This window comes from Anas platyrhynchos, chromosome 12, assembly GCF_047663525.1.
Source record: "Anas platyrhynchos isolate ZD024472 breed Pekin duck chromosome 12, IASCAAS_PekinDuck_T2T, whole genome shotgun sequence".
Classification (NCBI taxonomy): Eukaryota; Metazoa; Chordata; class Aves; order Anseriformes; family Anatidae; genus Anas; species Anas platyrhynchos.
The window spans coordinates 1,574,822-1,598,823 of record NC_092598.1 but is presented as its reverse complement, the minus strand read 5'-3'; the positions used below and the strand labels follow the sequence as shown (position 1 = coordinate 1,598,823).

General features: G+C 57.0%; 1 protein-coding gene across 2 annotated transcripts in view; it reads right to left on the bottom strand.

Moving 5' to 3' along the window:
• The window catches only part of ANKRD11 (ankyrin repeat domain containing 11), a 112,442-nt gene that overhangs the window by 2,316 nt on the left and 86,124 nt on the right, over window positions 1–24,002 (bottom strand). For both annotated transcript variants that reach the window (XM_072043799.1, XM_072043800.1), the window contains exons 4-11: window positions 21,353–21,491; window positions 11,846–12,016; window positions 10,715–10,918; window positions 9,115–9,257; window positions 8,500–8,647; window positions 1,274–8,004; window positions 452–550; window positions 204–347 (exon numbers count right to left, since the gene is read on the bottom strand). In XM_072043799.1, the coding sequence (XP_071899900.1) occupies window positions 204–347; window positions 452–550; window positions 1,274–8,004; window positions 8,500–8,647; window positions 9,115–9,257; window positions 10,715–10,918; window positions 11,846–12,016; window positions 21,353–21,491 (7,779 nt within the window). The remainder of the gene's footprint in view (window positions 1–203; window positions 348–451; window positions 551–1,273; window positions 8,005–8,499; window positions 8,648–9,114; window positions 9,258–10,714; window positions 10,919–11,845; window positions 12,017–21,352; window positions 21,492–24,002) is intronic.

Here is a 24,002-nt window from a genome sequence, read left to right as displayed (position 1 = left end):
CCGTGCTCCTGATGTGTTCCCTCCCCTGCACGCCCACCGCCTGCAGCTCGAGCCCCCAGGAACTGAGCCGGGCACGTGCTGGGGAGGTTTTGGGCAGCGAGTCCTGCAGCTGGGAGCTATCTTTTCCATCTGGAAAAGCCCCTCGGCCCCGGGATCGTGTACAGCACCTCTGAGAGGCTCCTTCACCGCCAAGAATCACTGACCTGATTTTCTAGAGGCATGTTGTAGACCTCGGAGTCCAGCAGCATGGTGCAGGCGCTGAAGGGCACCGCCTGGTTCGCGATAGTCCTCGCTGCCCGACAGTGAACCCTCAAAATCTCCTGCTCGCAGGAGACGATGAGCTTCTCCTGGGGAGAGCAAACAGAGCAGTGAGCGGGGCAGCCTGGGTTTCCCCAGCAAAGCAAATTCAGGAGCCGTTCCCAAGCAGGGACTCCTCGGAGCGCTGCCTTACCCGCTCTATGCTGTGCTGGAGCCGCAGCTTCCCCCTGACGGCTTCCTGCTGCTTGAAGAGCTCCTTCAGGGGCTCCGCGAGCGATGGTGGCGGGGCGATCTGCGGGCAGACAGCACGGGGTTAGAGCTGGGGGTACGGCAGCTCCCGGCACGGCCACGAGCAAGGGCAGGGGGTAGAGCACGTCCAAGCAAGGGGGTGAACAGCCAGAGAAACACCGGCAGGAGCAGAAGTGACCGCGGGCTACAACCAGCACAGTGCTGGGGCAGGCAAATTGTGGCTGAATTCACACAGAGGAACCCACGCTCGGGCTGCTCTGAACGGGCAGCACGAATCCTGCCAGACCTGGGTATTTTGTAGGGGCTGCAGCAGGGAGGAGGGCAGGGCCTGACCCTCCTCCTCCAGCCAGAGCCCGGATTTGTGGCTGCAGCACCGAGGCTGGGTAAAAGGGAGGCAGGAGTTAAGGGCAACTCTCTTTTCCCTGCAGTCTCCCAGGTTTGTTATCCAGTTACTGCGCTGCCTGTAAAAGCCATTTTGCCTTCTGGCCTCAAACCCAGTGGATTTGTATAAACTCGCCCTAAAGCCCGAACAAACCTCAGGTTCCTAAGCACAGCCTAAGGTCTCCTCTGCAGAAACACATCTCAGAGGATGCATTTACCACTTAGCCATCCACTTAGCGAGGCTTGAGGCTTGGTTTTGCCATCGTGAGCATGTGCCCTGGGTGCACGAGGGGACAATCTGGCTGTGCTGGTGGCAGCAAGGGAGGGCAGAGCCCCCGATGCTGTGCTTTAAACCACCTGCTGCAGGAGCAGGGAGGCGACTCACCACTGGGATGTGGAGCTTGCTGAGAGGCTTGCCATCCAACAGGTAGGAGCCCGTGTAGGTGACGTACTCAGCGTAGCACTGAGGAGCTTGGGGAGTAATGTAGCAGAGGATTTTCCGCTTCTCTTCAATCTTTTTCCTGATCTGGAGGTACTCGAAGTAGGGGTTGGATCTGTCGCTGTGGTAAGGTTCGATGTCGTCCAATTTTATAGCGTCTACGATAGCTGCCAGAGTTTGCTGTATCATCTCCCGGGTCTGCTGGGTGGACGTGTTGATCTGCTGCTGCAGCTGCTGGTTGGAGCGCTGGAACCTGCGTTTGCGCGGGTGCTGAGTCTGGGAATCGTCCTCCTCCGTAATGCGGCCTTTGGCACGTGTGGCAGGCGCAGAAACAGGAGGAAATTCCTTCTCAGAAGCCGCGGCGTTCTGCTTGTTTTGGTTGGCGAGCATCTGAGCCCGGTTCCTGGTAATCCGCTGAGGAATCTCTTCTATTTTGGGCGGTTTGGGAGCTTCTGCTACCGGTTTTTGTACCGGTTCAACAATTTCTGCTTGCGCGTTCCCCGGAGGCGCGTCGGGCTGGGAGGAAGAGACTTGGCTCCCCGCGCGTGCCGCGGTGCTCTCCGGCACGGCGCTGCCCTCGGCGCTGGCCGCGGGTGGGGGACAGGGCTGGGAGCTGCTGTCGGGCGCCCCACCGGAGGAGGACAGCTCCTCCTGCACCGCCTCCACCTCCTTGCTTTCAGCCTGAGCAGACTCCGACGAGGTCGGCTGGAGAGGCTGCGCTTCCGCGTCCTCCCCACCTTTTTCCTCGGCTCCGCTCACTGCTTCCGAGGTGGCCTCCTGCGCCGCCGCCTCCGATTTCTGCTCCTCCGCCTGTGGCTCTGCTTCCAGCGGCAGGGCAGCGGCTGCCTGGCTGCCCGGGGGCTCCTCCGCGTCCCCAGCAGCTACCGCAGGCGCACCGGTTTTGATGACACTGGTACTGGTTTCTGAAGCTGTCACCGGGGTTTCTTCCACTGGTTCCGCCTCGGCCATCTCCGTCTCCGCCACGTCCTTAGGCTGCAGCGGCAGCTCCGGCAGCGAGAAGGGGCCGAGGTCCAAATCATCCTCGTTGTTGGTGAACGGATCGGGCCACGTCACCGCCTCCTCTGTGTTTGCCGGGGCGGCGGTGTTTGTTTCCAAATAGTTGTTCTCTGGCGCGCTAACAGCTTCTGCCTGAGGTTCTGCTGGCACACAGGGGGGCTCCGGAGGTATCTCGGGTGCTTCCTCTGGAAGAGGCTTGCAGTTATTGAAGAAGGTGTCTAACCTCGTGGGGGACATGTAGGGTGCTTGCTCTTCAGCATTCGCTATTTCCCCCGGCACCGCTTCCTCAGCATCTTCCTTGACTTCATCGAGCCCCGGCTCGGACACCGACAGAGGGTAAGATATCGGAGAAACGGGGTAGGACGTGTCTGTGGGGATGAAGGCTACTGGTGGAGGATGAATCGGCTCTAGGGAACAGAGCGGAGGCTTGGGGGACTCGGAAAACCTCTGGGGAGATTTCATCAGAAGCTCTGAGCCCATGGACCAGGTGACAGGGTGCTCGGCTGTGTTAGCCATCAAGCTGGGAGGCAGCGCGGCCTCGGGGTTTCTGGCGGGAGGGTTATCCCAGTCTATGTTGTTTTGTTCTGGTAGACCCGAACTGAAATGGTTTTCCTCGATCGGTGGCAGGTAGGTGGGTTCTGGGGGCATGATGGAGGCGGTGGCCTGCTGCTCCTCCGTGGTGTCCAACGGCATGCCAAGGTCGGGGGGAAGAGCACTTTCTACCGAAGGAGCCAGCAGTTCATCTCTGTGCGAAGGGGAGGATTTTGCTTGTAAACCAGAAAAGACACTTTCAGGAGACTGGGCGACTCCGCTGACAGCCCCCGGAGGACAGTGCAAAGCCTCCACTTTGGGTGACGAAACCCCGTAATCCGGTGAGTAATACCCAGGGGACAGACACTGGAACTTCTCGGTGGGAACAGAAGGAAGGGGAACTTTTTCCTCCATTAAATGCTGCACCGGAGAGTCATAATTCGATGTCGCCGGGACGCTTTGCTGCCTGAAAAATTTATCTCCAACGGTGAACTCTTCCTCGGGCGCCCTTCTGATATCGACAGAGATGGAGCGATAGAGGTTCGTGGAGGGGATGGTGCGGGTCGGGGTCTGGCTCGGGTTCTCGGGGAGGCCCCCCGAAACGTTGGCGTATCTGTCGAAGAAGGATGGAGAGCAGGCGTTCATGGACATGGTGGATATGGGCAGCGAGTGCTGCGAGTCCGCGCACTCGAACATCAGGTCCGTGTAGTCCTCGTTGCTGCACGAAGGAGTCCTGGGCGTCTGCATCACCTCCTCGTAGCTCGGGCACGACACGACGGATGCCGGGGTCGGGACGCCCGTCGGCCGGTTCTGATCCGGCCTGGGGGAGGCCGGGAGGATCTCCTTCAGCTGAGGACCCGTGATCCAGTCCTTGGAGTCCGTGCCCACGGCGGGTTGGGGTTTGTTTTCTGGTGACAGGATGGGGGTCAGCGGGCCCAGCTCCTTGAGCTTCTTGTCCTTGAGCTGGGTGTCCAGCGTTAATGGCTTCTTTGTTGCCAGATCCAGACTCCTCTTGCGAACGTCTTCCGAGCTTTTAATTTTGTCCTTTAGCTTGGGGTCTCCGGACCTGTGCCTCATTTTCTCCATTTGCTTCATCCTCTCCTTGTGCCTTTTGTGGCGCTCCTCGATTTCCAGGTCCTTCTGGCTCAGCATCCTCTCGAAGCTGGTCATCATCAGGTCACCGTCTCCCAGCAGCTTCTCCCTGGGCCTGGCATCCTTCTTGCCGCTGTCTTTGGAAAGGGTTATTTTTTCATTGCCGTTGCTTATTTTTATTGACTCCGATTTGTCTTTCTCTTGGTTCTCCTTGAGCTTCTCCTTGAGTTTGGTTTCACCGAATTTGAGGTTTTCCTCCTTTGATTTGTCCTTGAAGGTGGTAACTTGAGGACTGTCCTTCTCTTTGAGTGTTGACTTTGGCTCGTCTTTGTGATGCTTAAAGAAGCCATCTGCGTGTTTGTCTCTGTGCTTTTCCTTTTCCTCCTTCCATTTCTCCTTGTGTTTATCTCGCTTCTTTTTCTCTTTAGCTGTGCTGATGGCGCTGGAACCATAAGTCTTTTCTTTTTCCGCCTTCTTTGACAGCTCTCTTTCAGAATCATTTTTGTCTTTCTTTTCAGAAAATAAGTAATCAATGCTTTTCTCTGGTTCCTCATCAGGCTCCGCCTTCATGTTGTAGGAAGTGCTGAAAGCCTCCCCATCCACAGAGAAATCTTTTTCATAATGACTGGAATCCTTTCTGCTGCTGGAGTCCTTAAATTCATCTGATTTTTCCTTTTTCTCCGTCTTTTCCTTCTTTGCTTTTTCTTTCTCGTGGCTTTTCTTTGATGACGATGAGGAATGCCGGTGTCGCTCCTTCTCCTTGAGTTTGTCCTGCAGGCAGGGTAACGGGAGGGCGTCCTTGAACTTTTCTTCGGAGGCATCGGTAAGAGAGAGATTCGAAGACTCGAAGAGGCTGGTCAGTCCCGGCTCCTGTCCTCTGTCTGTGAAGCTGTCAGAAGAGATCTCACTGATTTTGTCGTTGGAGTCGTCCCTGTAGTCGTTCAGAGCCTCCTCCTCCAATTTTTCCAGCAGGCTCTTCTCTGACTCTCCCCCTTTCGAAGACTTTTTCTCTTTGGAATGCTCCTTGTCCAGCTTCTCCTTATGCTTGTTCTTCACCTTGTCATCACTGGCATGCTTCTTCTCAACCTTTTCCGGGAGCTTTTGCTTGTTCTTCTTCTCTTGGTTGGAGTCTATGGATGTTCTGTCTTTCCTGTCTTTGTACTTCTCCGAAGAATCCTTCTCTTTCTTTTCTTTGTGTTTTTCAAAGGAACTCTTCTCCTTCTTCTCCTTCCCCCCTTCCGATGTTCCTTTGTCCTTCTTCTTCTCCTTGGAGTCCTTATCTTTCTGCTTCTCTCCCGAGTGCTGCCGGTCGGAGGAGTACTTGCGGTGTTTCTCGGGGTACAGCTCCTTCTCAGCCGCTGCGCCCTCGTCCTTCTCCTGCAGGCTGTCCAGCCGGTGCATTTCGCCCCCAACGGATTCGCTGACTTTGAACCCAGTCAGGCTGTAATCATCCCTCTCGTCTTCGCTTTCGTCTGTGAAGATGTCCGCGATGCTGTACCAGCTCTTCTCCTTGCCTTTCTTCTCATCCTTTTTCTCGGAGAAGTCCTCTCGATCCACAAAGTTTTTCTCCTTCTTCTCTTTGACCTGGTCGAAGGAGCTCTTCCTTTCTTTGTCTTTGCTGTGCAGGTCTTTGTATTTTTCCTTACTTTCCTTTTTCTCTTTGAAACCCTTTTCGAGTTCTTTGTCTTTTGGGATTTTCTCCGGTGCAGCTTTTTCACTTTTCTCCTTGTCGCCTTCTTTGGATTTTTCCTTGTACTTCTCTGGCTTCACTTTTTCTTTTTTTTCCTTGTCGGGAGCATCTTTCTTCTCCTTTTCCTTCCCAGAATGGTGCCGCTCCCAACTCTCCAGGGTTTTGCCACTGAACTCAGCATCAGACTTGTCCTTGAAGAAGGTTTCACAGCCATATTCTTTGAAGTCATCTCGATAGGGCTCCTCCTGCTTTGTTTTACTGTCTTTCCGGTCTTTAGAGCCATCAGAGGAATCTTTTCTGTCTTTGTTGGTTTCACCTGTATCTTTTTCTTTCCTCTCCTTGACGCTTTCTGCAGAATCCTTCCTCTTCTTGTCCTTTTCAGGCAAATAGCTAGGAGCAGCTTTGTGTCTTTCTGTTTGGTCCTTTTTCTTGTCGGAGCTTTTGTCCACGTAGTCTCTGTCCTTCTTCTTTAAGAAAGCGTCCTTTTCATTACGCTTCTCGTTGTATTCTTTCTTCTCCTTCGTTTTGTTTTCCTTTTTCTTGTCTTTAATTTCCTCTTTCACTGGCTCTATGATTAGTTTTGCCACGGTGTCATTTTTAATCTCCCTGAAATCTGTGACCGGAGAATCCCAGCTATCCTCGCCTTTGAAATCGAAGGAGGAATCAGAAGACAAGTCTGAAAACCACCTCTCTTGCTGATCATCCGAGAGGCTGAACTTTGTGTCCTCGCTTTCGGGAAATTGGTTTTTGTTATTAAACTCATCAAAGCCAGACTCATCCCTGTACATTTTTTCTTTTTTGCATTTTTCCTTCTCTTCCTTGAAGGATTTTTCTTTCTCTAGTTTAGCAACCTTCTCCTCTTTCAGCTCATTCTTCTTTTCAGATTTTGACTGCTTGTCCTTTGACTTCTTCTTTCTCTCCTCCTTGTGTATTCTTGGCTTCTCCTCCTTTGGAGACTTCTCCTTTACAGGTTTCTCTTTTTCTGATTTACTCAATCCTTCTCTGAAGGATTTGCTCATGTCTTTACTACCCTCTTTGACTTTTCTTAATGATTTCTCCTCTTTCGAGGATTTTCCAGTCTCATCTTTAAACAACCACTCTTTCTCCTCCCCTTTACCTTTGGGGAGTTTTTCTTCCTTCTTACAGTGTTCTCGCTCATGCTTTAACACTTTCAATTTGTTTTCGACTGGATTTTCTGTCTCTACTATCAAGCCTTTCTCAGGCTTTTGTTTAGAGTCCTCAAACTCAAAAGAAAAAGTTTTGATTATTTTAATGTCTTGGCTGATGGGACACTGTCCCTTCTCCTTGTTTTTATGTTTATGTTTTGTTTTATGTTTTTTAACAACCTTCCCCTCCTTGTCCAGCTTTGGAATTGCTCCATCCACATTGCTATGGAATGAATTCTTTTTCTCAGAAACAGTGTTGTGTGGGTTGTTTTTCTTTTTGTGCTCTGGTTTCTTCCTGACTGGCTTTAGCGACTCTAAGCTCGAATCCTCGGACGAGTAGTCTGACTCGCTCGTCAGCCTCGTCCTTGTGGAGTCCGATAAGGAACTGACGTCTGACCAAGCTGGAGAAGATATGGTTTTCCAATTGTCCGTCCTCCAGTGCTTGGAGTGCTGTTCTGTAAGATTAGGATTATGTTTCTGGGAGCCTAAACTCCCATGAGAAGAGGTCGATGAGGCAGACAGAGAGTTAAACAAGGAGGATTCTTTTAGCACTAGCCTGGAGTCCTTTACACAGCTAGAGCTCTGAAGAGAGTCTCTGTCATCCTCCTCACTCTCCACGTTTTCACTCTCTGATTCAGAGGAACAAAATTTGTCATTTTTTTTGCCAAATCGAACCTCTTTGCTTTTCGTCTCCTTCTTCCGCTTCTTTTTTACTTTGCTTTTCTCCTTCTGCGGCTTTGTGCTGGCAGGCTCCCGAATCTTGCTGCTGGGCAATATCGAGTGGGTCGTAAGTCGCAGCTTCTCCCCCGTCCCCACAGCAACGCTGGTCTCCTCCTCGTCCGAGCTGTCCGACAGGATGCGGTGGGCAGCTTTCTTTGGTGTAATTGTGTTATTTTTAGTATAAGTTTTCACTTCCATTTTGGGTATGGAAATGAAACTGTTTGCTTTAGTCTCTTTTCTGTAATCCTTTTTCAGCAAATGTTTGTCATCGACTGGCGGGACCCGGTCCTGTTCATCGTCCTCATCAAATTCATACTCATCCTTCACCGGGGTGATGGTTTTGGGGGGCTCCTGGGCCTTGGGCTTGTGCTTCAAACCCTTCTCGAACTCTGAGTCTGTGTTATTGCCATCAACAGAGCTGGAGGGAGCGAAGGACGGGGCATCCTCCTCTTCTGACGTCTCTGCAGAGGGAGAAAAACACCGCGTTAAGGCCTGCAAGGAGCCCTGCCACCCCTTTCCTCCCCCAGCTTTTGCTCAGCTTGCAGCTGCCACCCCGAAACGCCGAGCTGGAAGATCTCTTAGGGAACAGTCAGCCCCTCTCAGCCCCGCGAGGCGTGCTCCTGAGAACATCCAGCATGCAGCAAGGGAAAAACTTTCTAACAGGATTATGACTGCAAATAGGGTAAGGCCAAGACTCCCCATAAGACAGGAACGTTTCCTGCAATTAGCACTAATGAAGCCTGTGATGTTTCCCACCTGGCTCAAGCACAACAGCGGCACCGGCACCAGCGGGGCAGGCGCCTGCAGTGCAGCTACAGCTGGGCTCCTGGCTGTGACAGCAGCGTGCAGATACTCTGAGAACAGCCTAATTTCACCGTCCTCCTAACGTCTCTGTACTAACAGACTGCTGCAGGCCATAGATATCGCTCCTACGTGCACAAAAAGGTCAGCCTCACCTGTTGAGCTCTCTTCGCTGGAGGGGTATGTCGTCTTCCCCAGGAGCAGATTCACCATGGTGGGAGAATTGGCTACTTTTAGAGGTGTCTCCCCCTTCCTGTTGCTTTGATGAGGATTCCCTCCATAATGCAACAACAATTTCACCACCTGGAAATGGAAATAGAGACTTTAAGTGTTTGTAAAGATGTTCTGAATCTGTTGGGGTGTTTTTGGTTTTTCTTTTTGGTTTTTCTTTTTGGTCTTTCACATGTAACAAAAAGGGGACATGCTCAAGCTGGAGAGCAGCCTGCTGTCAGCCACAGGACAAGCCCTGTGGCACTAACAGACATCGATAAGAAGACAAAGGCCAGCAACATGAATCAATTTGGGCAGGAAAACATGGAGAAAAACCAGCTGCAAAGCCATGCACTCTCCCTGTGCTCCAGAACAAACTCTTCTCCTCTGCAAGTACAACGCTGAGCAGTACGGGGGCAGGAGGTTCTCACCGCTACAGGGCTATCAGCAGCAAACCATAACAAAATAACCAGAATCTCTGCATTTTCACAGGTGGCTGCTTGGCACACGAGAAGAAAAAGGTCATTGAAAGAGAGCCGTGGAATCCAGCCACAACCAACCTTGAAGTGCCCGTTGTTGGCTGCGTCGTGCAGCGGGGTGTCATCGTCCAACCCCTTGGTGTTGACTTCTGCGCCTGCAGCCAGCAACTGCTTTGCCACGTCGTAGTATCCCCGGTTGCATGCCTCGTGCAACGCCGTCCAGCCTGCGAGCAAACAGACACCGAGAGGTGGGCATCACCTTCATGGAGAGGGTCAGAGAGAGAAAAGCAACTTCCATCCACCACGGCTGCCTGCACCAGGAGCCTGCAGCCCGGCCCCGCAGCTCGGGGAGCTCTGCAGGACCAGCCCCACCTTCCCCTCGGGGTGCACCACGGGCAGTCAGATCGCCTGCTAGAAATGGCACAGCCCTGGCAAACCCGAGGGCAAAGTTCTGGCTAGGAAATTGGGAGGCTTGCTGATGCCATGTGGGAGCCAGGTCTCAAATCCCTTCCCTTGTCTGAAAAGAGAAACACAGCCTCCTACAGCAGGGCTGAGTTCCGAGCTACAGACACTGCCCCGAAGCATCCCCCACGCAGACCTAACAAATATTTTCTGCGTGCTTTCCAAAGCAAGCAATGCCACCAAAAAACAGGCCCTGATCTCGGAGAGGAACCAAACAGCCCATCTCCACAGTAACAGCGGCTCTCGTTCTCAAACAAACCTCTGAAGACCACGGGATGAAGTATTTTATCATGTTCAAACAGGCTATTTTTAAGCAGGAGCTGTTTTGAAGTTTCCCAGCAAAAGGCGTGCGGCTCCTTGGGTGTTTTGCTGATAGCGCCGTGGGAGCGCGCCCGTTACCTTCACCGGGAGCACGAGCAGGGGGCACCTGTGCCCGGAATTAATCACAGCTGATACCTCCGTCTAGCGCTGGCATTAATCACCCAGGCAGAGGAACACGCACAGCTATTTATAGCCAAAAAATCGTGCAAAGGGAACAGCAAAGAGCAAAGTCGAGCTCTTGGACGTGCCGGAAGAGAGGCTGCCTCGTGCTAATTTAGCCCCCTCGTTAGTGCAGCAGCGGTGTGGTTCCTCTCAGCAGCACCCCACATTCAGTACTTAAACCCCAGGCAGCTGACAGCATCACCATTTGATTCCGGATCACCGACTCCACAAACCCAGTGTTTTCATATCTTTACGCACGTTTGTTACGTTTTAAGTAAAAAAAAAAAAAAGAGCTAAAACAGCCTTTGCAAATCCTCCTCCAGACTTCTCAGGCATCACGTGTGTGGAACAAGAAATGGCCCAGAGGGTCCCGGTCCCACTGCTGAGCATGGAGCCACGAGAGCCCCGGGGGGAGCAGGGATCCGCACCCCCAGCCCGGCAGGAGCAGGGTGGGTGCAGCAAGGACAGCCCTGAGACTTCAGCTGCTGAGCTCCAACACAGGGGCGGATGTTTTCCAAAGATTTTTAACTCTTAGAAATCTGTATTTTCTTTTTTTTAAAGGACAGCAAGATGTTTTCCTCCCCTAAAGGCGAATTCATTGGTTTTGGATAATCTCTCCTTTCCAAGTAGCGAACCTGGGTGGTAAGGAAACAAATTCCCCTGGCAGGAGCCACTCTGTGGGTGGCACATCCAACCCGAGGGCGAAGCGCAGAGCTCCTGGTGCGGGGCTGCTTACCTGCAAAGTCTTTCACATTGACATCCGCACCCTCGATGATGAGCTCCTTGATGCGCCGGGCATCTCCTCGGATGGCAGCTCGATGCAGCCGAGTCTCTCCTCGCTCGTTTCTCTTATTTACTTTATCTTTGGTTTTGGAGGCAGAGTTAGGAGTTCCCTTCTGACAAACTGTGGACTGAGAGGGATGCTTTGGTGTTGTGTCAACTGCGAGGAGGAGAGAACAGAGTCAGGAAGCGCAGCTCAGAGCAAGACGCAAACCCTTAGAGGGAGCTGTTGCAACGCGTTTCATCTCGCCTCTCCACCAAAACGCTCCCCAGAAGGCACCGAGAGTTAACAGCCTCTGAAGTTGATGTGAAGACAGAGGAAAGCCTGTGTGTGTGTAATACAGATATTAATTGCAGGCTGCCAAAGCCCGCTGGAGAGAACTGCAGTCCTTGCAAAGACTGTAGGCAATCCCATGATTTAGGAGTAGACAATGCAGCTCCTTACCCTAAAACCTCATTTCCTAAGGGAAGTGGCCTTTTACCAAGCACATGTGAGGTCTGACAGCCTTGGGAGGGGAGCACATTTTCTGGGAACAGCTGAATGCTCTGCAGACTACACAGCTTTTTGCTGGTTTTCAAGTAACAGCAACATAAGCAGCGAGATTTGCGTTAAGAGCAACAAACCAGGCAGCTAAAAGCTGCAGCGTGTGTGTGTAGGACGCAGATGTACACACACGGACAGCACGCTGCGCCTCTCAAAACCCCAGAGGGGGGGTCACACAACAGATAAAAATTACCCAAATCCCAAATCCATGGTAAACACATTCCAGCTGCTCTGCATCTCACGTTACAGTGCGCGCTGGCTATCATCAGCCTTATCCTTCTCCCCAGAAGGAACACAAAAAGACCAGAGGCTGCTGTTTTGCCTCGGTTCACACCGCTCCCTCCCACACCCAGCACCCCGGAGCCTGGCAGACCCTGGCAGCAGCGCAGCCGCCCTCCTGCACCCAGCTGTGCCACGCTGCTCGCTGCTTTGGAGCAGGAGATGTCCACCAGGGCTCGCACAGGGGGCAGAAAAAGGCAGGAGAGAGCTCGCCCCGAGTAGCATCTCCCCAAGGCAGCAGCACGGGGCTGGCCCCACGCTCACCTGGGCTGTTTGCAGACTCCTCGGCTGTCATCTGCATGAGCAGAGCGACTTGCTGGCGCTCGGAGAGCGGGTAGCCTGCCCGGATTCCTGAAAGGCCCATTCCAAACAGCAAGCCAGGCTTTCTCGTGGCGGGCTCCTTTTTAATCCTCTTCCGCTCTGGACCCTGCTTTTCTGTGATGCAACGAGACACAAAAACACAACCCGTGAGCATCGCGGCGCCCAGGAACCACGCTCCTTTCCGAGCAGAGCACTCTCAGCTCTCCGAGTCCGTCCCGGTCTCTTACAGATAAAAAAAGCTTCTGGTGAAGGATGCGTCCCTGCGGTGGGAGCGCTGGCACCCTCTCCTGCTGCCCACCAGCTCTGGTACCATGCATCGGGATGGGACGGGATGGGACGGGACAGACCTGGGGCAGGAGCAGCACCGCCTCCACCGCAGCTCCTGGGGGCTCTGCCCCGCTCCCTTCTCCCCCCGGCAAACAGCAGCACAAGAGGCAGAGGAAACGACTCCGTGGTGGGGCCACCGCCGGTACTGTACCTTCATCCTGCTTCTAGGAGCCTCCATGTCATGCCATGGTGCTTCGGGGAGCGTACGCAGCCTTATGCCACCACAGCATGGACTGAACTGGAGGCATCTAAAAGCATCAACAGAGAGTGCTAACGAGACAGGGGCTGACAGCTCCGCAACGCTGCCACCTCACTCCTTCAGCACAAGGACTTTGCACCCGAGCCACGGGCACAGACCGAGCCCTGCCAGGACAAAGCTGGGGACCTGTCCTCTCCTCCCCAGGGCCCCCAGCACGCTGCTCGCACCCCTAGCACGCTGCTCAGCTGCATCCTTCCCAAAACAGCCAGGAGTGAGCACCGCGCTGCCTCTGCCAGCCCTGCTGGCCCACACACCTAAGCCCCACGAGCAGCTCGACTCTTTAAAGCATTTCCCAGTTTTCTCGATGCAAATCTCACTTCTTTTCCCCTGCAAGGAGGGCTGGCAGCCCTTCCCGGAGCTCCTGCCCGGCGAGCTGCCGCACGCTGCTCAGCACCGCTGCGGGGACGCGTCCCGAGCTCCAAGGTGTCAGCTCAGGAAACAAAAACGAAAGTTTCCTTTCGCGGAGCCAGCCAAGCAAAGAGACAGCAAATGGATCTGCAGAGCAGCACCGCGATCCCCTGCCAAGGAGCCGAGCTGCGTGCCTCCTACCAGGCAACTGTCCTAAACCCACAAAAAAGCATAAGGAAGATATGGTGCGTGTGAGTGGAAAATCCAACGCTGCTCCCGTCTATTTCTAAGCGCTGGCACAGCTCGCTCCCAGCCAGGCTGGCTGCAGGGCTCCTGCTGCGTGCAGAGGGTTGGGAACAGCATTCACAGGGGCCACACGTGCAGAAGTTGTCGGTGCAGGTGAGCAGGTCCTGGTTCAAACATAGTGGGCTTGAGCCAGGGCTGCTCAGATGCTGCTGGAGAAACCTGGGCAGCACAACACCGCACCGGGTCGGTTGGTGAGGGAGCTCGTGGCTGTGGAAGTCTGAATCAAAACATGCTCATCGTGCTCCAGCATTTTGAGAATCCCAGGAAATGTTAGTGGTGGGACACAGGAGTCTCAAAGCAGCATCTGCAGACAAGTACATGCCTGATAACCCTCTCCAATTTACAGGGCTTCAACCCCGAGCAGCCTGGACGGGAACCCACCAAGCCCTCGGTGGTGTCTGCCCAGATCTGGGGTCCTGAAACTGGGCGTGAGAAGTGGGGGAGACGCAGAGCTCCAAGAGGACGTGCAGCCTCGAGCCAGCTCTCCCTGCTGGGGAGGCTCCGAAGCTGAAGGAACATTTCTCACTCTCTGTTTTTAGGCACGGAGTCCAAACCACTGAGCCCAAACACCCCAGGCACCAGAGACCTCCCGTGCCACCGCCTTGGCCTCGCAGGGAGGCGCAACCGGAGCTTCCCGTTCCCTGCACTCCCTCCCCTCCATCACGGCCACCACGCCAGAGCAAAAGGCACCAATTCACCCCGAGCTGGCTCACACCTCCTCTGTGCCCCTGTCGTGGTGTAACGGGGACACAGTGCCTGGAGCAGAGCTCACCACTCACGTTAGCTGTGTGCAGGCTCCTTGCACGCAGACGGTGAGCCTGTTCCCACCCACACCCTCGGTTTGGATGGAGGCAGCCAGCAGGGTTTGGGCATGAACACGAGTGCCAAACCTCCCCCTGGAGCCACAACGCGGCTGCCCCACGTCATCCCCTGGAGCCCAGCACCAGGAACAGCCTTGGGTCCACGCCAGTTGCCAGCCACGCACCTGAACCGCGCTAACTGGGAGCTGCTTCGCTACGGAAGCGAGCTGGTTGCACAACTCCAGGCTCTGCTTACATCAGCCACCCATGTCTTTGCTGGCCCCTGGGTGCTTGCAGGTGCCATGCAGTGCCCAGGCTCTCGTGGCACCCTCGGGTGCAGGGTCCAGACACCAGTGGGGCCGGTCAGCAGCACCCGAGGCCGCCCTGGCCCCAGCCGGCACGCACCGCGCCTCCACGCGCGCAGGCACCGAGGGAGAACCCCCGCCTGATCCTCCAAAGCCACCTTTCGGTCACCCTGGCAGCGGTAGCAGAGCTAGAGATGAAATCAGATCACAGGCAAGTGGATAGCTTTTTAATGGCTTGCAATAAAATTAAACCCAACGTGCTTACGGTGAGGAAACCAGGCAGCCCGGGCAGCTCCCCGAGCCCTGCGGCCGAGCCGTGTGTGCCACCAGCCCCCGTCCGATCCCAGCAGTGGCAAAGGTCCCGGCCACATCCAGTCCTGACACAGCGTGGGGCACACCTTACACACGTACAGCCCATGTGTAAGGGCCCCACGGGGCAGCTGTGTGGGCGTGCAGGGGAGCCCCAGGCAGAGCAGCAACGCCGGGGGCTGCAGGTTGTCAGCAGGAGCCTGCCAGTTCCAAAAAACGACTCCAAAGTTCAACCCCAAACCTCTAAACTCCTCTTAGCTCTACAGTTGGAGAATCGTCCTCCTCCACACAACATTTAGCATTAAAGCCATGTGATCCACGCGACAGAAATAAACCGGAGAGCGATCGCTGCGCTCCCGCTTGCTCGCGCCGTGCCGAGGGCTGAGGCAGCAGCCGAGGAGCTGGGCTCGAGCGCGGTGCCCTGTGGGGTGGAGGCACCACGGAGGCACCAGGGGATCCCTCCGTTTGGCACTCAAACCCCTCAGCGAGGCTGTGCTAAGGCTGGGGAAGGCAGTGCAGGGCAGCCCCCCACCAAGAGGCAGAGCGCAGGGCTGTGCGAGCAGCGGCACCACGCATGTGCCCCGCTGGAGGGGCGAGCACAGAGGGCTCTGCACGAGCCCTGCCACCAGGGACCCGTTTTAGGATCAGCTCCTTGCTGCCTGCTTCCATCTCCGTCCCAGAGCCAAGCCTCAGCCGGGGAACTGCTCCTTGTTCCCGGGCTACAAACACCGCTCTGCTGCGTGACAACCGCGAGCGCCCTTCCAGGACAAAGCCCCGCGGGTGGCTCCCGTGTCCGAATTAAGCTCCAGGTCACGCAACGCTGGCGCTGCCCCCGCGGGGGGTGCAAAGCCAGGGCTGAGCCTCAGCCCCAGAAAGAAGGGGAGTGAGGACGAGGCCGGGAGCCAGACGGGAGCGGCGCGAGGGGAAAACCTTCGCAGGTTGCTGGCTGGCGCGCCGCGCGGTGCAGGCATCGCAGAGAGCTGCAGCCGAGCTCCCGCTCCCCACTGCCGTGTGTGGCACCCTGTAATGCAAAAAGCATCCGTGTGAACGGCTCCGGCATGACAGCACAGGCAAATAAGGTGGCACCCGGAAGAAAAATACCATTTCCAAATAAGCAGCTCGGGACGCAGAGCTGAGCGCTGCGCGGGGACGCTGCCGGCCGGCTCGCTCCCGGGTCGGGATTTTGGAGTTTATTCACGGAGCGAGCACACAAACAGCAGATCAATGAGAATAAATTAGAACGGCACAGACAGCAGCGGAGACTGCATTGCACCCCCGAGAGACCGCACAAGCCTCTGCCTTCCTGATCCACAGCCTGGCATGCGTAAGAGTGACTCATTTCTACTGCAGAAGTCACAGGGCACAAGATGTTTCGGCGCACGCCAGCTCCAGCGAGGGGAAGCAGCCTGGCCCCGCACGGGCAGCGCCGAGCCGGAGCACGCGGACACGTTCTGTACCCAGAGCCCTGCTCGCACGCTGCACGCCCGGGCTCTGCACGCTGCTGGCAGCTGAGCACGAGCAGAGGGCTTCCTGCGTCTGCGGGCAGAGGGAGAGGCGGCACAGCGTGAGCGGTGCCCCAGGAGTTGAGGACCGGGATGCAGCACGGGGACAGCAGCAGTGGCACGGGCAGATCAACGAGAGGTGGCAGCAGGGCTGGCACGAAGGCACCAAGATCATAATGTAGTGGTTTGTGAGCACAGGAACCGGGTATTTGGGTTCATCCGACGCAGGCAGGAGGCACGTTTTGTACCAGGGAGCTCACGCACGTGCTGCAGCCCCTGCAGTGTGAACATCCCCGGGTAGAGACGGGAGGGGATGTGGCACGGCAGCCACGTGGAAGCCAAAAGGGAGCCGAGAGGGAAAGCCACAGCAGGGTCTGCTTTGGCAGCACGGCAGGGGGGTGCCCCAAGGATGGAGAGGGACCCCCAGCGCCCAGCCCCAGCTCACTGGTGACGGAGCAGCTGCAGGCCCTGCCCCCGGTGGCCTCGGCAGCTTTAAGAGCATCTCTCAGGCAGAGGTTTAATGCCGTGCCCCAGAGAGCCGGCCACCCAAACAGCAGCCCTCATCCCCAGCCCCAGGCCATGCAGAAGGGGGTCAACGCAGCTTTTGGGGTGGCCATCGGCCAGGTCCACACTTTCCATTTCCCACGAGGCCGAAAGAACCGGAGGAGGAGGAGGAGGAGGAGCAGGAGGGGATGAAGGCTTCGCCCGCGCAGCCCCCCTCCGGGAGCGGGGGGCAGGACGCTCCGCAGACAGCGCTGATAAAAGCTCTTGTATTAGAGAAAAAGCCATCATTGATAGATTTTTGGTTCACAGAGCCCCAGCACACTGCAGCCTCTCCCTCTGCATGCTAAGGAGGTGAGGCGGGGGGAGGAGGGAGATTTATGGCAGCCCCCATCATCGAGCGACCTGCTTTCCTGCACAGCACCTCCCAGATGGCTGCTGCGCACGGGGAGTTTCTAAGGGTGATCTGAAGGCTGCTGTTTGCCAGCCCCGGCGCACTGTGCCGGCATTATGGAGCCAGCGAGAAGCGGAGAAGCTCTGACATTCACTCTCTCCCCGGTTGCTAGGTGAGAACAGTTTCTCGACTATTTTAGTAAAAGGACTGAAATTATGCAGCCGAAGAAAGGCCCGATGCAGCGCAGCCCATTCGAGCCCCCCCAGCTGCACACATCCGCCCGAAGCCAGCCACAGAGGCGCACACAAACAGCGCCCGGGGACGCAGATGCGTTTTGGAAGCCGCCAGCGATTCGCTTCTCACGGATCCCCTCGCCAGCCCAGGAGGGATGGAGCGGGTGGGTTGGCTCGGCTGATAGCCCAGGTGATCGGGCTTGGTAGCCCGGTAATTAATTAGCACCACGTACCGTGCTCTCATCAGCACCGAGGAGGCTCCGAGGCCAGATCCTGCGCTCATGCTCACCGCTACCACGACCCACGGCCACCCTCCACGGTGGGATGGTGCTGGTGGGGCTCTGCCTCTCCCCGCTGCCTCCCAGCAGGAGGATCCTACCTCATTCTTCAGGACCTCGGAAGCACGATGCTGCTTTCATGTTTCATTTTTGAAGGGGACGGACGCAGCTGAAGGGGCTGTTTGCTCCGGGGCCTCTGAACCCACACTCTCCGCACCCGCCCTCTGCCCATGCTCCCCCGTCCCACAAAGCTGAGACACCAAATGCCACCAGACCACAGCCGAGGCAGATGGCACTGATTTTAACCCCGATAGCATGGGAGGGAACCCAACCTGCTGCCCCCCTCCTCCAGGGCAGGAGCCACCTCCTGCTCCGTGCCCGGCACCACACTGGGACCCCGACCCACACCGTGCCATCCCCGTCCCCCCCAACACTGCCTGCGGTGCCACTTGCTTCAGCTCACACCCCAGTAACACCAACACCAACACCAAGAGGTGCTGAGAAATCCCACGACCCAAAGCCACAGCGCTACCAAACCACACGGCGTCCACCCCTCCCGGCCTGGCCAGGAGCTGGAAGCAGCGGGAGCTGCACTGGAGGCAGCAATGAGGAATGCAAAATCCCTCCTGCCCCGGCACCCCTCCGGCACCTGCACCCTCCTCTCCTGCTTCCCCAAGTCCCCTCTTGCCCCCTCAAACCCCTTCTGCCTCCCCAAGCCCCTCCTGTCCCCCCCTCCACCACTAGCTGCCCTTGTTCTCCCTGCAGGAGGTGTTGAGGAGAGCTCAGTTGTGCAAAGCCCTCGGCTCCAGCACGAGAGCTGCCAGAGAAACCGAAGTCTGCGTGACCAAACGGTTCAAAATTAGAATTTCTCTGTGTTCAGGGAACTTTAAAAGTCAGGCATTTGTTTCTGCAGTAACGCCGCTGAGGCCAGGGCTGCGCAGCTCAGCCGTGATGCGCTCCCACACGGAGCAGCACACGTTGCACTCAGTGCACGGCTACAGCAGTGAGCACAGGCACAGGACGGCTCCTCCGCCTGTGATTTTGGAGTAGGTGAATACAAATCTGGGTGTTATTTAGCAACAGTGGGGTTTGGACATGATCTGGGCGAACCCAAGCTTCTTACGTGCTCCGAGTCTGCCAGCAAATGTGCGAAACCTGCCCCAGAGGTGTCACCCTGGCTCAAGGGGCAGCGTGGGGGCAGCGGGGCTGGAGGCACCAGGAACCAGCAGCACCCTAAGGGGCACCCTAAGGCCCAGCGCCTGCCTCCCCTCCCCGGGGGTCACCACGGGAGGCCTCTGCACGCAGGGGGAGCAGCACAGCCCCGCACACCCAACCTCACCCAGGTCTTTCCAGCTCCCTGGACAGCTCGTGGAAGCCCAAATTAACTCAAAGCGCCCTGGAGGTTTTTCTGAAGCCCTGCCTCTCCCCCATGATGACTAAAAGCCCGGAGACCACAGCTCCACCCTACAGGAAGCCAAGGGACTCGAGCGACAGCCCGAAATCAAGCTAAAGAGGCCGTCCCCACTACGGCTGACACCGAATCACAGAATCACTAAGGCTGGAGGAGACCTTCACCATCACCGGGTCCAACCAGCACCTTACTACGGACTCTGGCACTCTGAGCATTGCACAGTTGTGGGTTTTTTTTTTGGTGCGTGTTTATTTTAATGTCTAACCTCCTTTCAGCACAGCGCAGAAACGAGGAGCTGCACGAAGCCTCCCAGGCTGCTGGAAGTGCTGGGGAGAAGCTGGCTGCACTCGGCTGGCTGCTGCCAGGCAGCACGTAGGCTCTCGGCGCTGTCTGGATGCGGGGAGATGCTGCACGAGGGGAGAGGAGGAAGGCAGGAGATGCTGCTCCCACAGAGCTGGATCTGAAACATGCGTTCTGGAGGCTCACAGCTTCGTGTACATTTTTTATCCCTCGCCAGGACAGCGGCTGCACAGTGCTAGGGCAGTCGAGCCGCTGCAGCAAACCCGGGCAAGGCTTCACGGTAGTGCTTAAACATTTAAAGAGGGGGAAAAAAAAAATCCTACTGTAGGCAAAAGAGCCCTCTCCCGGTTCCCACATCCTTACAGCTGAATTTCACGTGGCTGTGGAGCAGCCCAGCGAAAGCGTCCTCAGGCAAACACGAAAGCCCGCGTGCGGAGGCCCAGGAAGCGCAGCTGCATTGCACAAATCCTCCACGGTCAGCCCCAAAACGGGCACGGCCAGCGCTGATGTTGCAATCCCACTTCTCACACTGGCTGAAATCGAAGTTTAGGAAGGGAAGAGAAAAAGCTCGGGGCAGCGGGGCGCAGCCCCCCTCCTGCAGCCCCCTTGCTCGAGACCAAAGCTTCGTCCTTCGTCCTCCAGCTGTGTGCCAGCAGGACGTGGCTGCTGGGTGCTGTGGGACACTGACTGACCCCACACAGGCTTGGGGGCACCTCTCCAGCCCCGTGTGAGGTGGGCAACCCTTGTGCAGCCACAAACAGGCCTCTCCCCTGAGGGACAGCCCTCCTCGAGCCCATCCGAGGAGGAGAAGGACCCCACGGTGGTGCCAGAGGGGAGCACGGTGCCGCGGAGCCTCTCCCACCTCAGGCATCTGGATCTTGGAGGAAAAGAGCTCGGAGCAAGCAACCAGCTCCTGCTCAGCATCGGCCTGGCTCTGCGTGCCGTGCATCTGCAGCTCCCCGCCGCTATCTCCTCGCCAGGGGCTGAGTCACTTCCTCTCTCTGGTCTCGACCAAATCGGCTGCTGCTGACTCGCCCACACCCTGCCAGCCTCTGTCGAGCCCCCGTTTGTCTCTCACGTGCCTTCAAGCACAGCTCCCCTGCCCACGGCTCGGCCGAGCCCCGGAGGGGACGGGGAAGATGCATCTGACACGACCCTTTCCTGGTAGCAGCACCGGGCTGTCCCTGCCCGCCTGCTCCTTCTTAATTTTTTCCTTCTTGATGCCTCCGGCAGCACCATTTCTAACATTTCCACAGCCAGAAGGAGCCCCGAGCCCTCTGCACAGCAGACACCTGCTGCTGGTCCCCCAGGAAGCGGGCTGGCAGAGCCCGGCCGTGACATCCCGGTGACCACAAGGGCCAGGCAGCCCTTCATGAAGTGAGTTTGGGTTTAAAACCCCACCGAGTGCTGCACGTGGTTCAGAAACGCCCTCGCCAGGAAGCAGCAGCAGCCACGGCTGTGGCTCATCAGCGCTGCCGTGCCCCGGCACCCATCCACACGTTGTATTCACCCCGTGATGCTCTCACCCATCCACACACCAAGAACCCCGACGTGATGCTCCACAAGGACAAATGCCATTCAGCTGGCATTCAGCTCCACAAATTCAGGTTTTGAAGCTTTCTCCCAGGACACGGAGTTCAGCAGCTGACAGGAGAATTACCACTCGGGCAGCCCCGAGGACGCACTGCCAGCACCGCGTGTCCTCGCTGCCCAGCGCGGGAGCTGCGCGGCCACGACAGCGCTCGGGACCTTCCCAAATTTGCCCTCCCAGCTTTCAAACCGGAGGAAACTGTTTTTTTTTTTTGCTTTTAGAGGGAGCTCGGCTTTGCTCCCTGATTTCCAAGCTCGCACTGCAAGGCTCAGTGCTGCTCCTCGGCCAGCCGGAGCCGCAGTGAGAACCAGCAGAGAGCTGACCACCAGCCCAGGATGGGGTTTCTCCCCCCCCCAGAGCCATCCCCGGTGCCGTTAGGTGTGTTACTGAGAACACAAGGGCCCAGATCCGCTCAGCTCTCGACGTCTCAGGAGCTCTCCTCTTGCTCAGAGCCTTTTCCTCCGGTTACAGAACCACAGGAGGTGTGGAGCAGCGCTCCAGCACGGACGGGTGAACGTCGGGTGCCACGTGCATCCCACCAGCCCCACTGCTCCCGTCTCCACGGCGGGGTTTGCGCTTCCTGTACCTGTATCTGAGTCCTTTTGATCTCCATTTGTTCCGACAGTGAAAGGCAACTTGCGCTTCGTGGCCCTCTCTTTCACCTCTTTGCCGCCATCGCTCCGGTCCAACTTGGGAGTCTTGGTTAGAGAAACTTTATCTTTATCCTGGGAAGAGAAAGCAGAGAGCAGGTTAGCAGTGCTAGCAAGGACCTTCCCCGGACCGTGGAGGGGCCGACTGCCACCCCAACCTCCTGACACGCTTTTTCTCCCCTTCCCGCAGGGCTGGGTGTGTGCATGCAGCAGAAACGAGCCCCCCTGCAGCCACAGGGGAAAGAAATGGCTTTTGTCCTCTGGAAAGGAGAGGGAGGAAGGGGCACCGAGGGCTGGCACAGCAGCCAGCACTGCCAGCCCCATCCTCTACCCACTCATCGAGCCCAAAGAATGGTTTGTGGTGGCCGAGGCACCGCTCGGAGCCCCCCAGCAGGTCCCCGCACGCTCAGGGAGGGCCACAGCAGCGAGTACTTGCTCGGTTTGCCAGAGGCCAGCTCATTTCACCCAGCTAAAACCCTGGTGCCCCGATGCAGAAGAGCACAGCCAGCCCCCAGGCTGCTGCACGGCACAAAACCCTCAGTGACCGGCACAGAGACCGAGGCCTCGTGGCCGGGCTGGGGCTGGGGGCCCGGGGGCTGCGTGAACCAAACGGCCCCAGCACCAGGGAGCCACAGGTCAGGAGCTGCAATGTTTCTAGAGCAAGAATATGGCATTGCTATTTGAGCTTACGTGATCTGGGGTTAATCTGGAGGATATTTGGGCAGCCAGCAGGCCCACCAACGTTCCTGTTATAGGGCCACCCCGCAGCCCCATGCACCCAACAGGCCGGCGCTCCAGGGCGCACACCGGGCGCGGTGTCGGCTGTGCCATGGCAAAAGGATTGCTGCAAACGCTGCAGGAAAACCCGCTTCTGCAGGGAGGGCAGCACAGGTTGAAGGATTTAGCTGCTTAATTCTAAGCTTCTTCCTACTGGGATTTTAAGAGGAAAAGCTACCTCGAGCACAAAGCCACCGCGAGCGCGCACGAAGGCGCGGGAAGCGACGCAGGCGGCGGGGGAGCAGTGAGAAAGCTGGTGCAGAACTGAAACTTCTGGGGCTCCACGCGCTGAGAACGCGCACAGACAAAGTCACGCAGTTGCAGATTTTGCATTTCAGAACCTATCTGCTCAGGCATCCGCTCCCAGTTTCACCCCTGTGCCGCTGCCCCAAAAGCGAGGCCAAACTGAGCGGTTTCTGTGATTTCAAACAAAACCTCGACCCCAGGCTCTAGGTACAAAGTTAGATGAAATAAAGAACCTTCATGTTTCAGATCATGCAAGAGCATCGCTGGCAGCCAGCAGAAATTCCTGCATTTGGAGACGCCGGCCAGGCTGCCTGCAGCCGACTCCTGGCAGGTGGCTCCTGCGTCAGCCTTCACGAGGCCACGGCGTCACCGCACACATCGCTCCTTCCTCCTCCTCGGCTGCACTCGCAACGCTCAGCCTCCTCATCCAGTGCAACACTAAGGCCTGAAAAAATGGGGCTGGGAATCCCTTTTTTGGTAAAGCAAGCTAAAGGGACCTATCTGAGAGCTCAGCAGCCCGATTCCTGCTGGCGGAGCGGCTGGCGGGGCTGGAGCCGGGCACGCTCCACCGTAGGCACCGCCACCGCCCGTCCTCCTCCTCCTCCTCACGCAGCCACCCCAGGTTGCATCTGAACACCACGTGCTCCAGTGCTGTTGTCTGATTTTTTCTGACCTGGACAAAATTAGGTTTGCACCACGAAGGTGCTGGCTGCGCACCGCTGCTCTCACCAGTTCCGAGCAGCTTGGGCAGGGCAACGAGGCCAGGGAGCGGCAGCGGTTCGCAGCCAGAACCCAGAGAGAATGGGGAGAGTTTTGCCTCTCCGCAGCCCCTCCCCAAATTCCTCCTCATCTAACTGAAGCCCACAGCCAGCCCCCCCACCGACCACCTTCCAGGAACGCCTCGATGCAAGCAGGCCAATTTGCCCTTTTCCTCCCCAATTCAACGCAAGCTCTGACAGCAACGCTGCGCTGTGCATCCCCAGCTCAGCACCCAGGCAGCAGCGGTGCTGTGCTGCCTTCTCCGGGTGGGAACAACAGCGAGGCCACGGCCCCAGCGTGCACCTCAGGAACTGCCACGGCACTTCCAGGATTCCCCAGCCCGGCACCTCTACCCCTGCCAGGCAGGGCTGGGACAAGGGCGCAGCACCGGGGCTGCCCACGCAGCAGCAGCAGCAGCAGCCCTGCACTCCCAGCACTTCTTCCACTGCTGGAGGCCCATTTGGGAGTCTCGTGCCCAACACCGATGGCTCTGGTCGGCCAGGTCGACGTGGTGGCAGCTCGCAGCAGGACAGGTACTTCTGGAGGGCTCCAAAGGTCCCGGTCACATCTGGTGCTTCTCAGGTGGTGCTGAGCACCTCGCCAGCTGTGCTCGCTGTCTGCAGCTCCTGTTCCTCGCCCGGACCTTTCAGGCTGCCTTTCCCACCCACCCGGTATTTAAGTACAAACGAACCTTTTGCCTGCTTTTGCAGCAGGAGGCCAGGATGCAGTCCAGCCCCTGGCACCCCGTGGCGGGATTTCCTCAACTCCGAGAGCTTCTCCCAGACGTCAGCTCCACGGTGAGAA